Raw genomic sequence first — 23,642 nt, 5'->3', positions numbered from 1 at the left:
TATTTATTACAGTGTTGATCAAAGATTTAATCTGGCCCCTAGTCTGATCCTCTGTAAAATCAACCTGCACACAACAATATAATATCACGGTCTGATGCAATAATAACGACCCAATATGCGGGTGCATTTTGATATATGAAGTCCCTAAAATATTAGTCTAACAGTGTGAAAGTCCGTACTGTAAGTCTTACAGAGGCAACCGACTCCAGGGGTCCAATACTTTAACATCCAATCAGAAAAGCCAGACATTTTTTCACCTACCAAGGAACAACCCCTGTTGAAAATCTGCTCAACACTTTGGTCAGAGCTATAAATGAGCTGATGTTGACGTCATGCAGGTTGTGCTTATCGTAATGAGCTGAACAGCTGCAGCTGGAATGGAATAACTCAAAAATAAGGAGAGGGGAGGGAGGGGGGCCCTCCCGGGCAGGGCATTTGCATGTGGTCTCACCTGCTCACATGATGGGACAGGGAGCTGTCAGCCGGGCGTGTCTCCTTGGGCAGAACCCTGTGCGCTGAGCCAATCGCGGGTGGTGCAGTGGAGGAGGGGGCGGCGGCCTGGGCGGTCCCTGCTGGTGGCCTCACGAAAGGGGGGGTTGGGATGAGCGAGGGGAAGAGGGTGGACGGGGGGTTAGTTTCAGCCGCTGGGGGAGGGGCGGAGGAAGCCCGGGGGGCGAGGCCATGCAAAAGGGGCCCCGGTGCCGTCGGATCGGCGCTAGATCGACGTCTCAAACCTGGCGCCACTTTGGCATGGAGGGCCTCGAAGCTGATCTCCCGTGTGCCCTCCAAGCATTCCAGCACACTTGGGTCTCCACATCCTTCCTGCCACCGAAATGCACCCTCCTGACCCTCTTCAGGCCTCTCTTTTGCTTGCTGGTCTGCTGCCGCGGACTCGTTGAAGATCCTGGGCGGTTTGGGTGGTGGCTCGCTTTCTTCCTGCTTGTGGCACCCACCTTGCTGAAGTGGTGCCTCCAGAAGGTTGAGTTCAACAAAGGAAGAATCTATTATGCTGCATAAGGGGTTAATTGAAGCACTGCCATTTTCCTCAGCTTTTGGAAGCTCAGTGTTATTGCTGCAGTTGCTTTTTGGTGAGTGGCAAATGGAATCCGTCTCTGTAGTTTTTCCAGTAGTTTTGCTTTCAGCCAGAATATGGTGGTTAAGCGCATCTTTGTGAGCGGACGTCAAAGAACTGGGGTCATTTGCCTGTGAATGACTGGCTGCTAAATCGCCGCCACTTGTCAAATTGTTCAGTGGGGTTCTGTTTGACCCCTTCAAGCTGTCGCCTCCCTCTTCTTTAAGATTTTTTTGCAAGCCGTCATCAGCATTTACATTTACATGTACATCATCAAGACACGAAAATGGTGAAATAGGGGCTTTGAAACTGAAATCGCTGCACGGTGCATCTAACGTAACAGAGGACCGTTCGAGGGTGTTATCTGCAGCCGCTTCTGCGGCCAAGGCATTGCAGGGTGTCTCTGAATCGGTCACGCTCTCTCCAGTTGCTGTGATGGGTGACCACTCCATTTGGAAGCTCTCTTTGTGAGCTTTCCGCAAGTGCGTTTCTTCCCCAGCCAAGACAGGCAGGCTCGGATTACCACCTGCACCTGGAGTACCGGGACGATGTCCAACCTCCCTCTGCAAGGAAACGGCCGTGTTTTTCGACAATTCTGGAGAATCACAGAAATCTGATTCGAGGGCTAGAGTCTTAGCAGCGTTTTTGGATGTCCCAAATGCAGATCCTACAGCTGGACCTTGGACAGCGACAGGCGAGCAGCCACCCTCGCCGGCACAGCCTACCGACACCACGGAATTGTAATCTGAGAAGATGTCAGCAATCGAGCTGTGGCATTTGTTTGGGTGCCTTGAATCCACTGGGCAGACTCCAGCAGCAGACTGGGACGGGCTGAAAACTTTGCCAGTGTTGTTGTTAATCTCAAAGGCATTAGCAATCCTTGCAGAGGGAAAGCAAGCAGCATCACTGTTGACAAGCAAATCGCCAAGATTTTTATTGGTAGCTTGAGTGTTAACTTGAAGCGAATCAATCACCTTGGCATCATTAGCACTTGGAAGTAAGGTGCAACTATAAGGTGAATTAGTTACAGTGATACCCGATTTCTCCTGGTTAGCCATACAAGGTTTGTCAGCTGGGATAGTGGCAAGAGAAAGAAGCTCAGCTCTACAGATTTCAGAGTTTGAATTATTAGAGTGCCTTTCTGGGGGGAGTGGAGGAACTCTGTCTTCAAATTCTTCTCCACAAACAGAGGGAAAGTGGCTTGTGGAATCTTCTTGGCCTAATTCTTTAGAGACCACTTGGGCTGAGAAATTAAGTGCATTGTTCATGATCAGTTCTTTGTTGGGCTCTGGTGCTTCAGAATCAGGTTGATGCTCAGAGAAAGAGTTCCATGCCAATCTGTCCGCATCACTTCCTGATGTCTCTAAAATGCCCTGGCTTCGCACAACCGCAGAATCGACAGGGCCTCTCTTCACAGAACAATCCTGCACAAGCCTCAGGGATGAGGCAGAGTCAGAGGGTCTCGAGTGCAGTTTTGGCGTCCTCTCTGCCTCTCGGTCTAAAACGAGGTCCTGGGGTGAGCAGGGCGTGTTCCTCCTGCGGTCCCCCTCCCTGCGGTGCAGCATGGAGGCCGCGTCCGTTTGGGACAGCAGACACGCCTCCTTCTTCACCGCCATCTCCTGCACCCTGTCCAGCCAGCTGTCCCTGCGCCCCTCTTTCACCGGCGTCCTCACGGGTCTTCGCGGGGGCAGGGGCGGGGGCTTCCCGGCAGGGGCGGGCTCCTCGCCCTCTCCCGCTTCCTCTGCGATTCCAGCCACCGGCCACTCCTGCTGCCCACCGTTCCTCCTGTGAGAAGCGCAGGGGGCGGGGCCACGCGGCGACTTCAGCCTGCTGGCGGCGAAGGCGTCGAACGACTCATCCCACTCGCACCCGCTCTCCGACACGGAGCGGGTGGCGAAGGGGTTGGGGGAGGAGCCTGTTGCCCCAGGAAGCATCGCGGGGAGGGACCTCTGTCTCGCCACGGCCCCCGGGCGCTCCCTCCGAGAGACGACGCCTTCCCCATGAGTGGAGTTAAGGGCAGGGCTGGGGGCGCCAGGCCAAGAGGGTGAAGCTGCGGAAGGCCAGAGCGGGGAGCTGGAAGGGCGGGGTGGAGTAGGCGGGGCAGATTTTAGCACCTGATCAGCCAAGAGCTCCTCATAGAAGGGGTTGCACTGCAGGCGGCTGAAAAAGGGGTTGGAGGGAGACATGGGCGGGGTGACGGGAGAGGGGGTGAAGGGGTTAGCGTGATGCGTGCTGCCTGGCGAAGCGAAAGCAGGAGGGGAGCAGGGGAGCAGGTGATCAGTGGAGCGAGGTGAGGGGTGACACAGTGCATCTGTGCTGGTTTCTACCATAGGAGACACTTCCTGGCTGTGGAGGGAAGGCAAAAATGGTCCTTGCGGTTAGTTCTGGGTCAAGTGAATTTAAAAGGGAATTTAAAATGCCAGCAACAAGAAAACAACCAATATCTAGAGCTGAAACAGAATATGAACACTTACTATTATCAGAATATGAGCTCTCTGAACTCAGTAATTATGTGGAGGCAATATCCAATGTCTGCAAACAATTAAAACCTGGCCTGTGTACAGATACTAGACAAGGGAAACTTCTCTAAGTAATCATACACTTAGATATGTAACAGAAGGGCCTGTGTCACTCTGGAACAAATCCAAATTTTATCTTGTTGATGGAGAATGAGATACTGAGATGGACCAAACCTTTAACAATTTTTGCAACTCACCTGCTTGTACATGAAGTGTACATGACCCAGTGCATACTGTGTGCTCTAAAATAACAGTAAATTAAAGCCATTTTGTTGTAAGCAGCATGCCCACCATCTAATCTCCATCTCATGTCTAGGTCCCACAACAATTTAGGCTTGTGCTGCAGTACCACATGTTGTGTTTTCTTGTCCTCCAATTTACAAAGGACTCCAAAAGCTTGCAAATGGGATCCACATTTCTAAGCGGTTGCATATTTCCCACGGAGTTTGAAATGAATGGGCATGTTGCAAATACTCTGTGTGCTTTTGGTAAGTAGTGAATTTTATGATGCAAGTATCCTTTTCATCTACACTTCTCAGGCTGTCACATAAAATCCATGTTTCTTGCTGAATGGATTCCTGAGAGTGTGGAGGACCATAAACTCTCAAATACCTGGTTAAACAGGAAATGGGGGGATGAAATGGAAGCAAACGGGGATGAAAATGGATCAAACCCAAATCAATACAAAAAGATGCAGGATATGAAGGCGACGCCAACAAAAGCAGGATTTTTTTCTGGCAGTCAAATACTGCTTCAGAGTGCCTTTGAAACTGGTGTAGAATTAAAGGTGTTTCTGTTACAGAAAAGGTCAATTCAGAGGTCCTATGAGACCAGACTCCAGGGCCCCACTTTTTTATACCTTGATAGTAGGAAAGAAGTTAAAGCCATGTTTTTTCCTTGGGCAGAATGTCATTTTGACAAATGTCACCTTTCGCCTGTCACTGAAACCCAAACGGACACTATGCTGTGGCAGACCTTTCTGTTCTGTGGTTCTGAAAGAATTCCACTTGGCTGACATAGCAGCAAAACAAAACGGCATAAATCCTGTTTTGTTTCAATATCATTTTAATCATACCAAAGGTAATGCTAGCACATCCTTACTAAAATTTTCACGCTCGCAAATCACAATATAACTGTAATATTTTGTAATATTTAACTGTATATTTTACATCAGAAATGAAATCACATTTGGTCTTCTGCATTTCATGTTCATGTTGACATCCTTCATCAATTGTGTTTGACAAGCCTATGTAATCTGCATTGCCACTGGACAGACCTGTAACCTTGTCCCATGTACAACACCTACATACAAAAAAGCATCGTTTAGGAAAAAAAATAAAGTAAAATAACTCAAGCAGCAAGTCGTTGTTTTATTTGGAAGAATATTCTATAAGCCGCATATGTGGTTCCTTTCACGTCAACATGGGATTTTTGCAGGTTAAAGAAAGGAGCATTGTAGCCAACGGTACCCAGTCATCATCATATGTCACAGGTACGCTTTGGTTTAGAAGACACATGAGGAGGCAATTCGTCCTGTCCAAATCCATGATCCATATCGAGGGCCTGTGCTGCCTTATGTTATCCTTTATTATGCAATTCTTGATGCTGATGCCACAATTTGTTCCTGCTTCTAACTGTGGGTTAGCTACTGCCCCTTTCTTCTCAGTTGTGACAATACATTGGCACAGTATACATCTCCCCACGTCATGTCAAGAAAAAGAGCAAAATGGAGTTGACCCCAAACCATTGTTAGACCCAAACCTAATTGGTCACCTTTAGGGCAGATTATTTATATCAACAGGTTAACGTTCATAAAGGTTGAAGGGGTTCCCAGTGTAACCTTGCTTAAATTCATGCCATCAGACATATTGATCTTGATAATGGATAACCTCTCAGCCCTCAAAGGTGCAAGCTACGTTATACATCGGTTTGTTATCGTTTTCATGACACCAGTATTGTTTTACCAAACGGTTTTGAAACAGCGGTCAATGTCTGTGTTACACAGTTGGTCTGGGCTGCCTATCAAGAAAACCACGTTAACACCTGGAGCTGGAGCTTGTACTCACCTGGGCTTGTTCTGCGCATCCTTGACGCTGAACCACCCCTTGTGTCTCTCGTCCGCAGAGAGCAGGGCCGGCGCCTGCTCTGCCCTTGCCGTGTCCGAGGCCTTTCCCGCAGAATCGCTCCTCCCATGGGAGAACAGGTTCCTCTTCTGCTTTCTACCCTCGCCGCCTGGCTCCACCCCCGCCGCAGCCATGGAGACTGCGGGCGTGGCCGCCTGCTCCGGCTGGCTCACAGGGCCGGGCCCCGGAGGCGGAACCTTCTCCTCCTTCCCGGACCGGTCGAAGGACCAGCGGCGGGCGGCACCGGGGCTGCGGCGGGGGTCATCCACCCTGCGGGCGAGGTTCTGCAGGGAGCGCGAGAGGGGGGCGCACTTCTGCAGCAGGCCCAGAGAGGTTGGGAGGGGGCCCAGGGGCTCCCCCCCGTACACGTGGACCCCGTTGATGCAGAGCGTGGAGCGGGACAGCGCCGCGCTCTGCGCCCGCAGCGTCTCCACCGCCCGCGGACGTGGCAGGGCCGCCGTCACCCGGCTGGCCTCGTCGCTGAACGCCCGCTTGTGGGTCATCAGCTTCGGGGGTGGCTGGATGGCATGCGCTGTGGGTGGGGTAGACACAGAGGAAAGAGAGGAAGAGAGGAGGAGAGGGAGAGACACAGAGAGAAAAAGTAACAAGAAAGACAGGGGAAAGAGACAGACAAGGGGAGAGAGAGAAAGAGACAGGGGTGCAAAGGAAATGCTTGGACAGGCTGAATGTGTAAATGTACACCTCAAATCTTAACTGAAGGTTACATCACTGACACATTTTTCCAGATAATAGCCATTGATGTCCGTGTAAGTGTCACAGGTGAACATTTTGCCTAAGCTCCGCCCATATGCCCCGCCCCCTCCCAGCGTCTCACCAGGGCTGCTCTCGGCGGGTGCGTTTTTGTTCTCGCTGGGGGAGTTGGAGAGGTCAGGCACCGGCGCCGCCGTGCCGGCGGTGGGGCTGAGGCCCCCCCCGGGGGACGACGTCAGGCTGCACTCCGAGGCCAGCGATGTGCTGGACTGCGCGTCCGACGACCGTCGCAGCTTGCCCTTGAGGAAGAAGCTCTTCACCTTGCTCCGCCGGCCCTCGTCGTCCTCCGCGCCGTCATTCCCATCCCCAGAGAGCCGCCTCCCGCCGCTCGGCAGGGCCGCGTAACCCCCCGGCACGATGGCGGAGGCCGACTCCACGTCGCCCCTCTTCCTGCCCGTCACGCGGTCTTTCAGCTTGCCGAACGCGGAGCGCGGCTTGTCCTTGACGGACAGGTCAAACATGCTGGCCGTCAGGTTGTTGCGGGTGAACTGGACCGTCACCTGCACCTCCCCCCTCTCCTTCTCCTTCCTCCCTGACTTTGAGCGCAGCTTGTACCATCTAGTGCAACAGAGAGGGGGAGACAGAGAGGCGGCAGTTAACTACAGTTTCAAATTTTGAGATTCACTGCACTATCAAACTCTGTCAAAAAGTAGCTCTGCCCTGATTATCTAGAAAATTTAAAACATTCCTTTAAGTGTGAATCTAATTAGTACAAGGCAGGATATTACAAACCTACTTCTTGACTGTAAATAGCAACACTCTATTGAAGCAGAAGGTTACCTACCATTTCTTGTTAAGCTTTATGGGTTGGGTGGGCCAGTAATCAAACCCTACAGCCAACATGTGTATTCCATATTAGAAAGTATATACTCCTTGTCGGATTAAGAAACAGATTAAGACTGATGTTCACATACCTTAGACCAGTGTTTCTCGACCCTCTACTGGAGTACCCCCTGCCCTGCATGTTTTAGATCTCTCCCTGCTCCAACACAGCTGATTCAAATGATTAGTTTGTTATTAAGCAGTTTCAGGAGTTCATAACGAGTTTATCATTTGAATCAGCTGTGTTGGAGCAGGGAGAGATCTAAAACATGCAGGACAGGGGGTCCTCCAGGAGAGGGTTGAGAAACACTGCCTTAGACAAGCTCACAGTAAAAACCACAGTCAAATACCACAGCACCTTTAAGTATTTTGATTGTTCTTAAAAAACTAACCTGACCTTCTCTGAAAACAACCAACGCAACAGTACTACTGCATCTGACTTTTGCAAAAGCTGCTGGAAACAGCTGTTCCCACTCACTTCACATGTCACAGAGGTCTGGTTTCCCCTACAGATCTGAACATGGAGGATGACTATGAGTCGCCTATCTGTGTGTCATTTGGTGTGGCAGCCACTCAGACAGCTGGGATTTTACAAGTGCTTTCTGTGCTCTACATTAATCTCTTGCACTTCATTTAACCTGCACGTCATCTCCGATATTTATTTGGCTTGTTGACAAGCTTCAACAATCCACAGTACACTTCAAACGCTTTCAAGCCAAACACCTCTAGAAGTTATTTTCAGTTTTACTTTAACAGACAGCTGTACTGCGTCTAGCGTGGCTTCCAGCTATACACACACCAAACTATGGTTTAAAGACTGCACCACAAACCGACTGCCCAGCTGCTGGCCTGAAGCAGGAGGCTCCGTTTGGTGCAAGCCGCCGTCCGAAAGAGCCGGGGGTGCCTTTGCTGCCAGTTTTTCACCGTAACGTGAACTACGCTCGGAGTGGTTTCACCAACCACATTATGAAGGCAGGGCACACACTGCTGAGCACACTCTGAAGGGCTGCTTTGAACAAGGAGTCCCGGAAGGCTTTGCTTCAGTGAGTAGGGCTATACTCAAGCATGCTCTCCTACACATTTTTGTAAAAACACAGTGCCTTGCTTTTCCTGACCAGCAAAACTAAAGGGGTGGAGTCAACTCTTCAGAATGTGCAGATCTGTCTCCCTGGTGACCTCCCAAATATACTGTATCACTAAGTGATTTGCATGCTTCAGTGACCGCCTGACATATAGCGCTAAAGCTTTTCACGTTTTTTTTTTGTCAAAATGTTGGCTTTAGCCACCCCACACATTCTGTAGCTTGTTCAGTTTATGCAGCTGGAATTTACTTGGCACCAGTGGGACTTGGGAAGAACACGGATGAACTTTAAAAATGCCAGAGAGTGTGAGGGTGAACGAGTCAGAACTCTGTTCCTCAGTTATCAGGTTTCCTTTCTTGGCATTGTTTTAAACAGTTCACAATCCCGTCACCAAACAGCAGAATTCACCGTATTTATTGACTGAAAAAGAAGCAGGCAAAATGTCAGCAAACTAAGGCTACTGTGGGAGAGAATGCTGTATTATCTATTTGCTTAGTTGGTGGCCATATCCTGGATATCATATACAGTGTTCAGTTTTAAATACTATCCACCTGAAGAGCCACAATGTTCCCCGCCTGGCTCAAAGGTACCACATCAGTGTTCCCCGTGGGATTCAAGCTTATAACCTGCCAGGTTCCACAGTCCACTGCACACTGCCACACGCTGCCAGGGCTAATACGACTCCTCATGCACCCCTTTAACCACAAATCCGTGAGGACTTCTATTACATTACAGTACATTACAGTTGCTTAGCAGAAACTCTTATGTGTAGTAACTAAGGTAATTCTGGTAAAAGGTAGCAGTGCCCCACTGAGAGAAGTGAATGGGTAACATTTGGATTACATGCCCTGTTCCTTACCACTACACCACAGTGCTACCCACAATCATGTTCATCCAACATGGTTATGACTATTGTGCATTCTGCAGTGTGACTTCTATCCTCTGTGAAAGCTCAGTGCTGGAGGTGAAATGAGGCGCTATGAGCTGCCACATCGCAGAGCTCAGAGCGATCCGAGCCTGCTACAGAGGCCAGAGCGCGAACCCTGAGTGACCCAAGCTTTCGCCTCTCCAAAGGGCGGAGTGACCACACTGCCACTGTACTGCCAAGCCTCGTCAGAGCTGTGTGTGGACAGCTCGAGGTGCCGAGCAGACGCCAAGAGTGTGGTCTGCTCTGCCGGACAAAGCAGGGCCCTCCGTGCGCAAAGTAAACAGCAGCCATCAGACACCGGTAATTAGAGTGTCCAACGACAGTCTGTCCCTGAGAGACACAACCCTGGAGAAGCTGACCACTCTGTCTTGCTGTCCAGTTTCTTGATTATAAGTGTGTTTCTGTTTTTTACTAGCCTCTCATTCCCTCTATCCTGCTGTTTGTATCCCTCTGTCTGTTTTGCTTCACCCCCTGTTTCTCTGTCCATCGCAATCACTTCTCTGTACTGGGCTTTGCACAGCATTCTGTGGCACATGATGCCATATTTAGTAAAACGCGACTGACTGAATGATGAATACGCCACAACTTCTCAATGCCACATTCTCACTGCCTATTACTGACCAGGCCCAAGCCTGGGACAGAGTTGAGTAGCCCAGCAGACCCTGTGGCTAACTAGCACTTGGGCTAAGTAGCTCTGGTCATGCTATGGCCTTCAAGGACCAGGACTGAGTAGCCCTACAGACACTGCAGCCCTTCAAGACAAGGGTATTTGGGTCTCAGGAATTTAGGACCATACCCAGGAGACATAACCTGCACCCAGCTGTACTAGAACAGGACCAGCTGCTTATTCACGACTCCCCCACTTAAGAAAACCACACAGAAAATTCTTTTGCTTGTCCTCAGTCGGGGCGAAGCCTTTGGATGTTGAACTTGGACTAACGGCCGTTCCCGAGGGACACTTGAGTTTTGATGTTTACTCCGGATCTGCAGTACATTGTCTGGTGTTCATGAGAACGTCCCCCGGCACTTAGAGCATCGGGGTCGCTGGAGTGCACTTGTCGTACCAGTGCGCCGAAGCAACCGCAGAGAACCGCCAGCAAGCCGTCCATAGACCCCACAGACACAGGAGCAGAATTCCGCCAGGCCCGGTAAAAAGCCTGCACAATGTCCCAGGCTGAACTTAGAGCCGAGGTCCGACCCAGCATACTTTGGAATGGCAGCAGGGTTCGTTTTTAGTTTGCGAGAGGCAGCCAAACCAGGGGACAATGGGAACAAGACAAAACCCTGAAAATGAGGCCCAGATGAGGCATCCTGTCACAGGTTACGCCTTCTCGGATGAAGAAAGCACCATCAACACCAACCACTGCTTTAATACAGACGCTAACAGGATGTGTAACAAGTGTAACGCTGTAGGCATGGAATATGGGGATGTGGTCAGTTCAAGAGGCTCTAAGAGAGGAGATACATGCTGCCCTTTATGGAAGTAAAGACAAGTACGCACGCATTTTCCTTTGTTTGTGCTTAGATTTGAAGACAATGCGGTAATGTGGAATTTGGGCGGAACATTCCGCACGTAATTTGTTTGTTTGCTATTGTGCAATGTAACGCTGCTACTGGTTCCCGAGTGTTTAGTTTTAATTTTAAAATTAATTTGTCAATTTATATATGCGGTATAAAGGTTTTAGTTGAACGTAATTTTGGCGCGCTTGTTTTGTGGAAATTGCTATGTAGCTAGTAATGGCGATGCTGGCTAAATGCTGATTAATTACGCTGATAATGTTATGCTGCGTATGTATGCATGGCCAGGGTAATATGTTTGTTATCTTTGCTTATAGTGAATTATATGCTGTTAGAAGTGATGAGAATATGATAAATACTAGCAATTTGTTCTCATTGTTGATATAATAGGATGTTGCCTGTTATACCTCCCTGTTTCCCTTTAGACCACACACAGCATTACCATCTCCCATTAAACGTGCCAAAAGGGAAGCCCTGCCTCCTCTCGTGTTTTGACTGACAAACCGTGGCAACGGCCAAATACCCAGAACCACCTTCAGTCATCTGTACATGTTCCATAACTACAGAGAAGGGAGATAAAATATTGTTAACTACTACAGAAAAAGAATCAAATGTGCCTAAAACATGAAATACACATTTATTTAATAAGCATATATTGAATATTCATTCATGGAGATGCATGAACATTCACATTCCACTCTGAGCTAACACTATAAGTGCTATTGCCTTGCTATTAATTTCACTAGTATTCTGCGCCAAGGTCTTCACCTGTTATGCCTGATTTAAAATGATTTTCAGTTTTGACTTTGACTGGAGGATTTGATGTAAGTTTCATATTTAGCCAAGCAAAGCCACTCACAGCTGCATTTGACAGCCATCCGGATATGCTGTGGATGCTCAACCAGTGGAACTGTGAGACATGTTAAAAGGGGAAGTGATACAGGGACAGTTTGTTTCAAAGGCAAACTTGTAAACCTAATCACTAGCTAGCTTTTGATAATGTCACAATCATTTACTTAAGTGTATTTGCAGCACTTGTCTGAACTTCTTCCTAACATTTTTTGATGATTAAAGCATGGTATATCATTTTATCATTAACCAAATTATACCTGCACTCTTGTCAATAATCAGAAGTGAGGGACAGAGGACACTGCTAATGTATGGTGACAGGTTCAAAGGTCAAAACATTTGAGTCCCTCTCTGCCCTCAATGATATATTGTCTTTTCATCAAACTAGCTTTCTGTCATTACCGCCATATGATTTCCACTAATGTCACTGTTCGCCAGGTATCACGAGGCAGATGTTGGCTGTCACCACAAAATATGGCTCGCAGCACCATCACATTATTTCCATGTCCAATGAACCACTCTGTAACCATGACCACAGATGGCCTATTTACTGCTATTCTCTACATGTGTTAATGCTGCTCCTGCTGATTCTGTGATATTGATCATTCTCAGACCAGACCAGCAAGCTCCACTGGATAAAAACTAAATAAAATAATAACTGACAAAATATGAGTCTACAGTGCCCTTCAAATGCATCCATCCAATATAATAATAACCATTATGGCAGAAACAACTATCAACTAACTGTCATCTTTCCCATGCTAGAACAGTCACTGTCCTAATGAGGAGTCTGATTCGGCTGATTTGCCGTGATTTGGCTTGGAAATAAAGGAGCACCGGGGCAGGAATCGACAGAGCCGGATCTATAGCAAAGACTTTCACCTCTAGCAGCGGAGAGCCGTAGGGCGCTTGCCTCTCATTCATGCTCAGCGACTAATTACCAAATTAAATTGATTGGCTGGATGGGTCTGACCCGTGTCCGTGCCCTAGATAAAGAGCCCCCAGCTATCTGCTGGATTTCGGAGCTGAAAGACCAAGGGTTCATGAAGTTGAGCCCTTCTTTACTGACAGCGGTAAATGTAAAGGAAATATCCAGTCGTGCCACTTTGTTTTAAAGCCCGCTGGCTCTGATGGAGTGTGCTGTTCTACTGCACCACTCTGTATGTGCACACGGTTTATGTATGCCCAGCTTTGATGCTTTGATCTGATCTCAATGATCAGGTGGGGGGGGGTTTCGGGGGTCAAGGTGCATGCTGGGAAGGTGTCCCCTGAGGTAATAACACCACGAAGAAAGCAGACGCTGACCACTGCGTCAGACAGAGGCACATGCTCTGTTCCTGCTGGCCCTAAACTCCACCTGCCTCCACCACAGAACTTTTACGAGGACACTCGTAATGGTCAATCAAAGTGCATTCATTACAAGCACAGTTTTACAGCTGCACTGTCACAAAACGCTAGACAGTGTACACTTTCCACACAGGGATCAAATGGCCAGAAAACCCAGGGGCTGATGGGAAGAACTGAAAAATGATTCCCTGACCTCAGGAAAAACTGTTACTGCCAAGATTTACAAGTCTGTTACTCCCACTATTGATGAAGGCTACACACAAGCAGCAAAGACAGAGAACCTGCCTTTGCAGTGTACTTCTGTGTGTGTGTATGTGTGTATGTGTGTGCTTGAATGTTCATGCTTGTCTGTCTGTCATACATTCTCTATTTCTTGTGCAGTCTGTCAATTTCACACACACACACACAAACACACACACACACACACACACAGTTTTACTGGAAATGCACAAAGAACTAAGACCCAAAATCAGCAGCTGTGAGTCTGTGTAATATTGTGTACAGGGTCTGTCATTAATTTTGCTTCTGAACGCCTTCCCAGGGCTTCTCATTTTCAGTGGTTAGTTTTTGGTTTCCACTTTTTCGAGGGGGATCATTTTCAAATGGACAGCAATATCTTGAAAGGAATGTTGGAAGGCTTTTATGGAATGCAAGATATGCTATGAGTGGACAGGAATGCATTAAAATAGATGATTAGTTTTCTGTGCAAGGCCCAAGGAAGCATTTTTTAACACTTAGCAAAAATCTAAACAAACAAAGTTGAATTCACGGATAGAAACTAAGTACAACAAACTCAACAGTTTGAAAAGGAAGTAATTATTTTCCTGACACCTCCATATGGATCCTCCACACGGATGTGTCATAGAAGAAATCATGGGATTTGTGATCTGTGACTTGTGATAGTGAGCTGTCTGTAGCTGGAGAGGTTTCCAGCTGAGAAATCCCCTTTCGGAAAATTCCTCCCAGATACTGAAGTCAAGGCTGTCAATGGATCACAGACAATACACTGCAATATCTGCAAACAACCACTATGCCAAACCACTCGCTATTTTAATCACAGATCATTCATCATTAGCACTATTTCAGCTTATAGTAGGTCTCTGTGAATCTCTAGCAATCGCTGTGAATCTGTGGAACCACTAGACACTGAGTCACATGCATGCTACAGAAACAAAAGTGGTATCAGTGGGGTAACTATTTACCAAATTAATGTTGCTAAACATTTACTGCATGCTGTTGTTTAGATCACTAATGGTTTGTGTCACGGAAGAGGGTAGACTGATTGACAGAACTTATTCCCAGGAGGGACTGTATTTTACTTTTGAACAAGGCACTCCGCCCAAATTAAAATGCTTTTCTCCTGTTTTTTTTCTTTTCTTAATTGTACAACCGCCTTGAATTCAATAATTGCTTTTGCTGCAGGAAAGATGATGAAATTCCTTTCTTTGTTCTTTTGCTTCCAATTTTTTATGATTGTCAATTGTACTAATTTAGACAAGATGACCCTGGCCGCCCTGCCTACCCCTATCCCTGAAGGAACAAGGAGAATTTGTTCTCACCAGTATGTTCTCAGTCATTGTCAGTAGGTTTTTAACCTGAGTCATAGGGCCTTGCACTGTACTCAAGACAAGTGCCTTGTCAACTGAGCCAGCCAGACCCCTGCAGGAAGATTTTGACAGCACGCCTGCATTTCTGGCATGCTTCACTTTCAGTGATGCAGCTTGTGGCCTCAGATGAGAGCTTTCACACCACTGTGAGGCTTTCACATATTACAGCATGGCTGCTTGGGCATCTGCGTAAAGGCAACTGCACGTTCCTGACAAACAGCAACGGTAACCACCAACCAAAAACAAACTGGGCGTGAGACACCGAGAGACAATGCGCATTTTTGAAGTAAGACGCTGCTTTTTCACTGTGGTCACAAAACCAGAGCGTGTTCTAATATCTGGAAGCTGACCGCAGCTAGCCCCCTGGAGCTGCTAATTAAATTCATCCTGGCACTTTCCTGGCGCGCTTGCCAATTCACACAGAGGGTCAGCGGCCGGCCCTCGGTGTGGGCCTCGGAACAAAAAAAGGGGTGTTTTGCGGCTCGGTACTCTTGTGCAAGCGCTCCTTGTGAAAGGCGTGATGAAGAAAGCGCCACAGGTGGAGGCCTCTCCGTGCCGCAGGAAACAGATGCGGCTCAGAGGCCCTCTCAACGTGCAGCTGCGCTGGGCACTATGGCAACCGGGGTCCTGGCGGAAATGTGCTGACCAAGCAAATCCAGCAAAAAAAGAGCGAGAAGAAAGGGAGCGAGGACAGAAATGGAGGGGGGGGGAAAGTGTGGTTTTACAATGGGAGTCGAGTTGCCTTGACCTGGTCTTTTTTTTTCCAGAGGCCCCTCTTCCATTGTATTGCCGCTCCAGACGCAGCCCGGCTCAGCCTCCAGGGGGCGCCCATCCGCTCCTGTGGCATACCTGGGGGACTGCGCCGCACAGTGCGGCTGAGACGTCCCTTTGTGTTACGAGTGCAGCCCGGAAACACCCCCCCACCCCCTCCGCCCCGCCCCCTCCTACAGATCAGAACAATAAGGAACATGTGTTCCGCAGCCAAGACAAACGGCCGCTTTACCACGTGTTCCTCGCTGCTGTGAGCCGGCGGTGGGCTGGGGGGGGGTAAGGGGGGGGATTAAATCCAGATGTGGGGGCGTGGCCTCGCTTCCCAGGCCCTGCGGGAGGCCCTCTGGATTTGGCCGTCGTCGTTTGCATACCAGGAGCTTTCCCCTCACGTGCCTCGAATGGTCGCTCCAGCAAGGAGAGGTGCTGCAGAGGCTGCGTTTTGCTGTTCGCTGTCAGTCCGTCTGCACACGTGAACACAATAATCACAGACCTCGGTAAGCGGCATCACCGCTACCGAGGCGGCAGTGTAGCATAGTGGTTAAGGAGCAGGACTCGTAACCGAAAGGTTGCTGGTTCGATCCCCGCTGAGACACTGCTGCTGTACCCTTGGGCAAGGTACTTAACCCACAATTGCCTCAGTAAATATGTATAAATGTATAAATGGATAACATTGTAAAGAACTTTAACCTATGTACGTCGCTTTGGATAAAAGTGTCTGCTAAATGAATAAATGTAAATGTAAATACACATATTCACCAAGATGGTCAACTCAGACTTAGAGCCCTTGTTGAAGCTGTCAGAGTTCTGACTCGCTGTCTACTTATGAACATTCCGGAAAGGGCATCGTGTAAAACAGAATATCCACAGCTAGTACGGCAAGGCAGATGGCACTGGAAGCTTCTGCTACCAATCAGCAGTTCCTAGACAAGGAAGCACACAGGGTGGTAGGGATGCAGGAGTGTATTTGGTTATAGCATAACATCTGTGGCGATATGCTGCATAAAAGCAGCATTTTTCCCTGTTCATAGTCACGGGGAGCGGAGGTTTGCCAAAGTCCTCTGGCACTTGACCCACCATTGCACTCAAAAATGGGAGGAGCAATCCAAAAACGGTGACTGGACCAAAAATTCAGTCAAATCAAATCAGAGCTGAGAGGCTTTGAGCCTGAATTCCATCTATAGTATCCATCTATGTACTGCCTCCAAATCTCCTCTGTTTATGAAACCCGTATTTAGGGCTGAGGGATTCTACACATTGTTCCTTTCTTTCTGTGTTTACCCACATTGCACTGGCCCGCATGGCACGGCTGAATCGCACCCGCTACAAACCTAGGCCAGCCCCCCCGGTAGCGCATTATACAACAGAGATTAACGCAGGCTGGAATGGGGGCCAGGTATGCGCTGGCTGCCGTGAAGAATCCAGGCACTACGAGGATATGTAAACACCGAACATTCCAGGGCTGCCCCAAACTGCGCCGTCAGATCTGCCATCTCCTAAACAGGAAGCCCGACCCATTTGGAACTCATTACACTCTATCCCTCAGCTGCTCAAAGGCCCACCATCTCTCCGTAGGAGGAAGGCGAGGTGTCCCAGCTCCGAGTCCTGCTTCAGGTGGAGGTGGGAAGCACCTCTGGTTTTAGGGGTGCTGCGCTTCGTTCAGAACGAGGCCTGCCCTTTCAGGGGTAGGGAGCTTGGGACACTGCAGCACGCGGTTTTGGGGAGCTGGATTTGCAGTTTATATGGTGTGACACACCGCCCCAGAAATGCTGTTGTGGTGAGCAAAGCACGTGGCAGGTACTTAGCAATCTGTCACTTCCCCTAAAGGACAATACAATTTGTGCAAATAGAAGGTTGAAGGCAACCCAGCTCCCTATTCAACACAGAGTTCAAATACATGCGTGTTCATGCTGAAGATAGAGCCCACGTCATATATGTTATGGTGACTGCCTTCACATGGATCAGGGAAAATGAGTTCATCAAATGAGTTCTGTGAATGTTCCAACTTATTATTATTAGGGGAAGTATTAAGTTGGGATATGTTTATTATGAATGGGTTGGTGTCTGAGTTAGAAAAAACTGCCACGGCATATAGAAAGTAAATCCACATTGGAAGTGAAAATGAATACGATTATTGTCCGGAGCCGTACTGTGTACAATGAGCACCAGACAAGCCTCATGCTGTAAGCACAGCCCGTTTCGTCGCTAACGCTAGCACAACTGGACAAAATCGGGCCAGTGCCGCGGTGAGGACCGGTCACACAGAAGGCTGTATCTCCCTTCACTTCTCTGGAAAAGAGGCGAAGATCATCTGCTAGGGGACAGTTTGGAGGAATCCTAGCGCTCCTGGCCACCGTGCTCAGGCTCTCACTGAATTAACCAGATGCTGTAGTTAATGGCCACTGCCTTTCTGTCTGTGCCAGACCACAGGGACAGCGCCGCATCGAATACCGCTGAACCGCTCTGAAGTGAGCACCCTGTCAAAACTCAGTTAATCTTCCAGAGACGGCTTAGGGAAAGCGGGATTTGCTATAACTAACAGCGGGGCGCTTGCCGAGGAAAATCTCCAAAGAAAAAATTCATAGCCCGTGGCGCTGAGGGCAGAGATAAAGGCTCACGGCCTGTAAAGCCTCCACTTGAGTGCAAGCTTCTTAGCCGAGCCAGCTCCCACTGACTGAGGTGCTGGGTTTAGTGACAGGGTTGACACAGCAGCGCTGATCCAGTGTCAGGTACCAGTGTGTCGTGCAGCACAGTGCTGTGGTGGTCAAGGACCTGGGGGTGTTACCGCAAGATTGCAGGTTCTCAGATAGCAGACTGCCCTTTAAGGGTGGCATCTAACCTGAATTGCTTCAGTAAAACACCCAGCTGTATAAAAAAATAATGTGCTAAAAATGTCTGCTCTAAAAGTCACCGAGGGTAAAGGTGCCTGCTGTGTGAATTAATATTCATAACGCTGCCATGCCTGTGACACAGCAACGCAGGTGTGACCTCTCAAAGACCTCCACCCCCAATCAAACATGGAAGGAGAGGGCGAAAGGCTACAGCCGAAGATGTACATGAGGAGGCTGCTGTGTCCTTAGCGACAACACAGACCAAACACAGGCCCTCTCTGCAGCCTTAGGAGGGCCCTGAGGCCACTCACATCTGAAACTTCTGAAATGGCAGAATTCTTTTCTCTGTAAGGCCAAAAAGCTATTATGATGTCATACTGGGATTTCATCTTGATTACATCATTCATCCGTTGCTTAGTTTCAGGAGGGCTCCTTGCCACCTGTACAGCGTAAAAGCAAAGTCGCAGCCAGACGGAGGGCCTTGACAGTATGCTGACAGCTGAAAGAACATGGGGGAGCCATCTGTTATAGCTGTCCCACAAGGATGACAATGCAACACGCGAACATGTAACGATGCACCAGACGGCATGCAACGCACAGACAAGTAGGAGTACGGATGCAGACCTGCAATCATACGCTCAATACGCTAAACCAGGATCAGTGAGCTGTCTCATCAGCAGCGCAGCTTCAATCACGTTATGCTCTCGGGTCTGTTCCAGGCCCGCACTGAGTGCCGGCCACCGACCAGTCTGCCTGGTACTGATCACTGAGCAGCCAGGTGCCCGGGGTCATGACCGCTGCGCCAAACTGAAGCCAAGAGCAGAATGTGCTAACCACAGACGTCAGAGTCAGAGAACTGTCCAAAAACGCAATCTCCCCCAAAAGCGATCACACCTACTGAAGCAGCAGACTTGCATTCCCCACTGTCTAGCGCGACCGTCGGCTATTTCTTTCCTCCATGGCTTGGAAAGGATCCATTGTTAAGTCTAAGGATTAAAAAAAGAGCAAAGTAATGCATTTAATTGTTGCTAATGGAAATTTCCATCAGCAAAAAAAAAAGATTTCCCAGCAAACTGCGCTCAAAGAAGCTACCTACTCATACATTTCATGGCTGCAGGGCAGCAATGATTTGACTGCGTTCATGAATTCTGTCACCTGAAGAAAGTTTCAGGGGCAAAGCCTGTAGATTTTAAATCTTAAATGGGTCTACTTACTACTTACTACAGACTGTATTTTCCAGCTAAAAGAGCAATCACAATTAAAATGGATAACGCATTCTGTGATTACAGCCACTGTAGCCTTCAGCATTATGGCGGAAACACAGTATATCTATGACAGCAAAATCACAACAGGCCACAAGGATTAACTTCACTCAGTCCTGTCCATGGCCCTGGACATAGGCTGGGAGAGCTCATATTGGTTCAAAGAGATTTGGGGGAAACGCACCAGGAAAAAGTCCACTGCATATAATACAGCTAACCAATCAATTGACACTAAAGTTGCTCATGGTGCCAGCCTATAGGCTACTAGCACTTGTTCTCTGTCTCTTTTTGTTTCACTTTTTTTTATTGTCCCAATGCCACTATCCCTTTTGCTGACCGTACAGAGTATGGGTAGAGGCCTGGTTAAGGAGCTGGGCATGTAACCTGAAGTCTGCAGGATTGACTCCCAAGAGTCACTAGTGTTGTACTCTTAAATAAGGCACTCCACCTGAACTGATTTAGCAAATGTGTGTGTGTATGGACAGTATATACGTATACACACATATGTATATACACATATTAGTATACAGTTTGATATAGTGAATACAACAATTATACAGAGGCTATGGATAGAGGCATCTACAGAGCGAAACGTGTAAGTAATGTAGTGTAATGTGGAAAAAGACCTGTTACCCACACATAAACATGTGCAATATCCAAAATAGTTTAGTCATTGAGGGTTTAGCTGTGACTGAGGCTGTCTGTCGTCCATGTCCCCCTCAAATCTTATTACCATGTGAGTCTGCTGAACCACCCAGTTCCCAAAAACGGTTCTTTACTAACCCCATGCCCCCTTTCCCCTACCCCCAATCTTCCCCCTCCCATTACGGCACAACACCTATTAAGAAGACCCACAATGTTCTTGTCTGACTTATGATGCGATGAGACCCACAAATCCATTCTGCATCATGCTGTGTATTAAAAATACCAGAACACAGAGGCGGATTATGATATGGGAGTGTGACGGACTGTGCCTGACCTGCAGAGTGGAAATGGGTAGGAAGGGATATTAAAAGGATTCCAGGTATTCTCATAGTAATCCCCACACTTTACAGATAGATTTTTCTCTTTTATCCTCTCAGCCGTGCACGAAAAAGCTGTGCTCGCCAACTCCCTATGGCAAAGGTGCCACTGTGTCTGGCTAATGTTTAAAGATTGCTTCTTTAAACATATCGCTACAGATAACTGAGTATATTGAGTGAGTGTACAGAGTGTGTCAATGGTAAGTCAGTGATGGTTCAGTCGCCCAGCATGTACACTCTCAGACAGGATGCACCTGTGACATTGAAGTGTTCTGTGATCTTTCTGATGCCTAGGCCTATGGGATCATAGGGTACCTGTGACTCCTTTGTCATACACAGACACAGCACAGGTTATTTGCAAAGTGTATGTATCTTCTTTGAGGCTTGGCTCTATAGAAGTCATTTTAACCCTCAGATTTAGGTTAAATTAAATGTAGCTGACATTCCCTCTCAAACCTTGGTATTTCTCAAATGGTTTTGAAGTTTTTGAAACTCTCTCTCTCTCTCTCTCTCTCATTTTCTCTCTTTCTCCACCTCTTCATCCCTCTTTCTCTCTATTTCTGTCAATCTGTCAGTCTATAATCTTTGTTACTATTCCTCTCTCCATCTGTCTCTCTATCTGTATCTGTCTCTCCATCTGTCTCCTTATGTCTCTCTTTTGGGACAAATGTAAGCAAACAAGTAACTCAAGACAGCAAGTGCATCACAGAGATAATATTTCTGCAGTGAAAGCAGCATTTTATCAAGGTGTAATCTGCTTTGTTTCCATTAGCTCACAGAGCTTTAATGGCAATGATTGTATCAGCAGACCACGCTTTGAAGGCAATGGTGTAATCAGATTTAGCTCTAAATGTTCTCTAAGTGGTTTCTGAGCACCCCTATTTAGATATAGAGAACATAATTAAATGAGCATACGTTTGATACTGGGTAAAGGGGAGCAAGCCTGGATTGATGCCTTTGGCAAGCTAAAACACGGCAGCTGGCTTTCCAGTCGCCCCATCCCCATGCCTGAGCAATCCTGGGGGGCTCGTCACCGCCCTACTGTCTCATCCACCTGGTGACACCAGAACACGGGACCCCTCCAGTCACCAATCAAAACATGGGACAGAGGCAGGCATTGAACCCTTCTATACAGAGTGGGGTACCATACTCTACTAATCTTCATCATTCAGCAGAGCTCTGTCACGGCCTCAGCTTCTCTTTCTCACCACGGAATTACCGCTGATCTGCAGTCAGTCGGCAGGCAGTTACTGTGCCACATCCCTGAAGAACATTGGGGCGGGCATTCTCCCTCTGCTTGCTGAGCAATCCCATCCACTTCGCCCGAGAGCAGGAGAGAGAGAGATGAGACGCGGGAAGGTGTGGGACTTGAACTGGAGCCCAAGCGCTGCCGCAGCAGAGCTCACCCAAAACAGAGGCAGAAAGGCCCGTCTACGCCTCTTTTTACTGGAACGAGCTTGCTATCACATGGCCTTCTGCGAGCAATCGGTGCTGGCTGCAGACACCCGAAGCAGATCTGTCCAGAAAAGGCAACCGCGCCCATGCGATCCCGTCCGGGCGTGCGACGGCCCTCTCTTGTTGGTCACTGTAAATTTGGCTGGGGGGGGGGGGTCACGGTGTGGGGAGCAGGGTGATTCAGATTTGGGGGAGTGCGGTAGAGTCCCAGGGTCTCCGAAGGCCGGCTCCGTTTGGCCGGACGCCTCATGGCGAACAAACACAGACCAAAAACAAACACCCTGACACTGCGCTGAACACACCAAAGGGAAGGCTGAAAACGAAACCTGACACCTCACTGATCCAAACGCCCACCCCTCTCTGAAGCAGGAGGTTTTGTCCACAGTGCCGCAAACTTTCCGTTTTTACTCTCACAGCCTGTCATGTCTGATTTACTCCTTTTGGATGAAGAGGAAACAATAAAAAAAAAAAACATCTCACTTGCCATCCAGGATTCTTTGCTTAAAACATTGCCCTGTCAGTATAAGTTAAACAGCAGCACACTCACTTTAAAAAGCCTATTCAAACAAAATTAATAAAGCGCAATGCTGGATGAGGAATTTTTGTACCGTGGGCATTTCCTCAAATAAGTTCATTAACTATGCTACGTAGCCTACATACATGAAAAAACAGAATGCTTGCAGAATTAGGTAGTCACCTACTACAATGTTTTCAATATATTATATGAGAAATGGCCAAAAATGGTTAATTTGAATTTACTCTTACAGTGCTGAAATTACAGGCCTCTGTCATCTTGACAGTATCACAGGGACTTCAAAGAGAATGGAGTCCATTAAATGTTGATGCTAAACTCTGTTTGATTGTTATATCCACCATCTTCTCCAGGGAATTCATAACTTGATATTTTTTCCTTTAATGCTAATATTAAACCTCAGCCTTGCTGGTGCTGTTATTATAACAACAGATATTAAAAGATCCAAGGACAACGAACAAAGGCTCAGCGTGTGTTTATCTCTCATGACAGCGTTCTGACAGTCCCATTACAAATTCTTCAGCAATATAAGCCCCATGGGAGTTTTCACACGGGTATAATAAGTCAGGCCGCTTCCGGCTCTGCGGTGGAGAAGGAGTATAATGAGCCAGCCTGGTTCAGGCTCTACAGTGACTAGAAGTCCAAAATCATGTACTGGACATTACCAAATGTGAGGCAAGTCAGATTTTAATCCAACCTTAGCCTTAACCTTAGCATTACCTTACAAGGGAAGCAATGCTTTCACTGTTAGTATTGACATAAGGGCTTCAGAAACCAGTTTTCCAAATACTACTATTGTCAAACACTTTTGGTTTCAAACTCCAACTACTCACTAACCTCCCTGGAATCTGGAAATTTTTCCTTTTTTCGGGGACAAACTTGGGATGACTCCAAAAAAGGCACCAGCGAGAACCTTCTCCCAATGCCTTATGGAGGTGTTGCTTGAGCCAAAAGCTTGGATTGTTTCTTTCCCCACCCCCTTGAACAGATGCAACGATTGAATTACAGGCAGTGCATCTCACTTATCTGCTTAAGAGAATCTTGGCCAGACATTTTCCTTGTTGTTCGGAGACAGACCGGGAAAGTGCGCTTCTTAGTGGATTCTTAAAAAAAATCACTTCAATAAAATAAAAA

General features: G+C 47.9%; 1 protein-coding gene across 2 annotated transcripts in view; it reads right to left on the bottom strand.

Annotated features, from left to right (window-relative positions):
• Window positions 1-23,642, bottom strand: part of LOC118793007 (rab11 family-interacting protein 5-like) — a 33,230-nt gene that overhangs the window by 4,369 nt on the left and 5,219 nt on the right. Inside the window, exons 2-4 of one of the 2 annotated variants that reach the window (XM_036550930.1) lie at window positions 6,550-7,043; window positions 5,658-6,246; window positions 452-3,418 (exon numbers count right to left, since the gene is read on the bottom strand). In XM_036550930.1, the coding sequence (XP_036406823.1) occupies window positions 452-3,418; window positions 5,658-6,246; window positions 6,550-7,043 (4,050 nt within the window). The remainder of the gene's footprint in view (window positions 1-451; window positions 3,419-5,657; window positions 6,247-6,549; window positions 7,044-23,642) is intronic. The other variant, XM_036550931.1, reaches the window with a different exon arrangement.

Source organism: Megalops cyprinoides, chromosome 18 (assembly GCF_013368585.1).
Source record: "Megalops cyprinoides isolate fMegCyp1 chromosome 18, fMegCyp1.pri, whole genome shotgun sequence".
Lineage (NCBI taxonomy): Eukaryota > Metazoa > Chordata > Actinopteri > Elopiformes > Megalopidae > Megalops > Megalops cyprinoides.
This window is presented reverse-complemented; position numbering and strand designations above follow the sequence as displayed.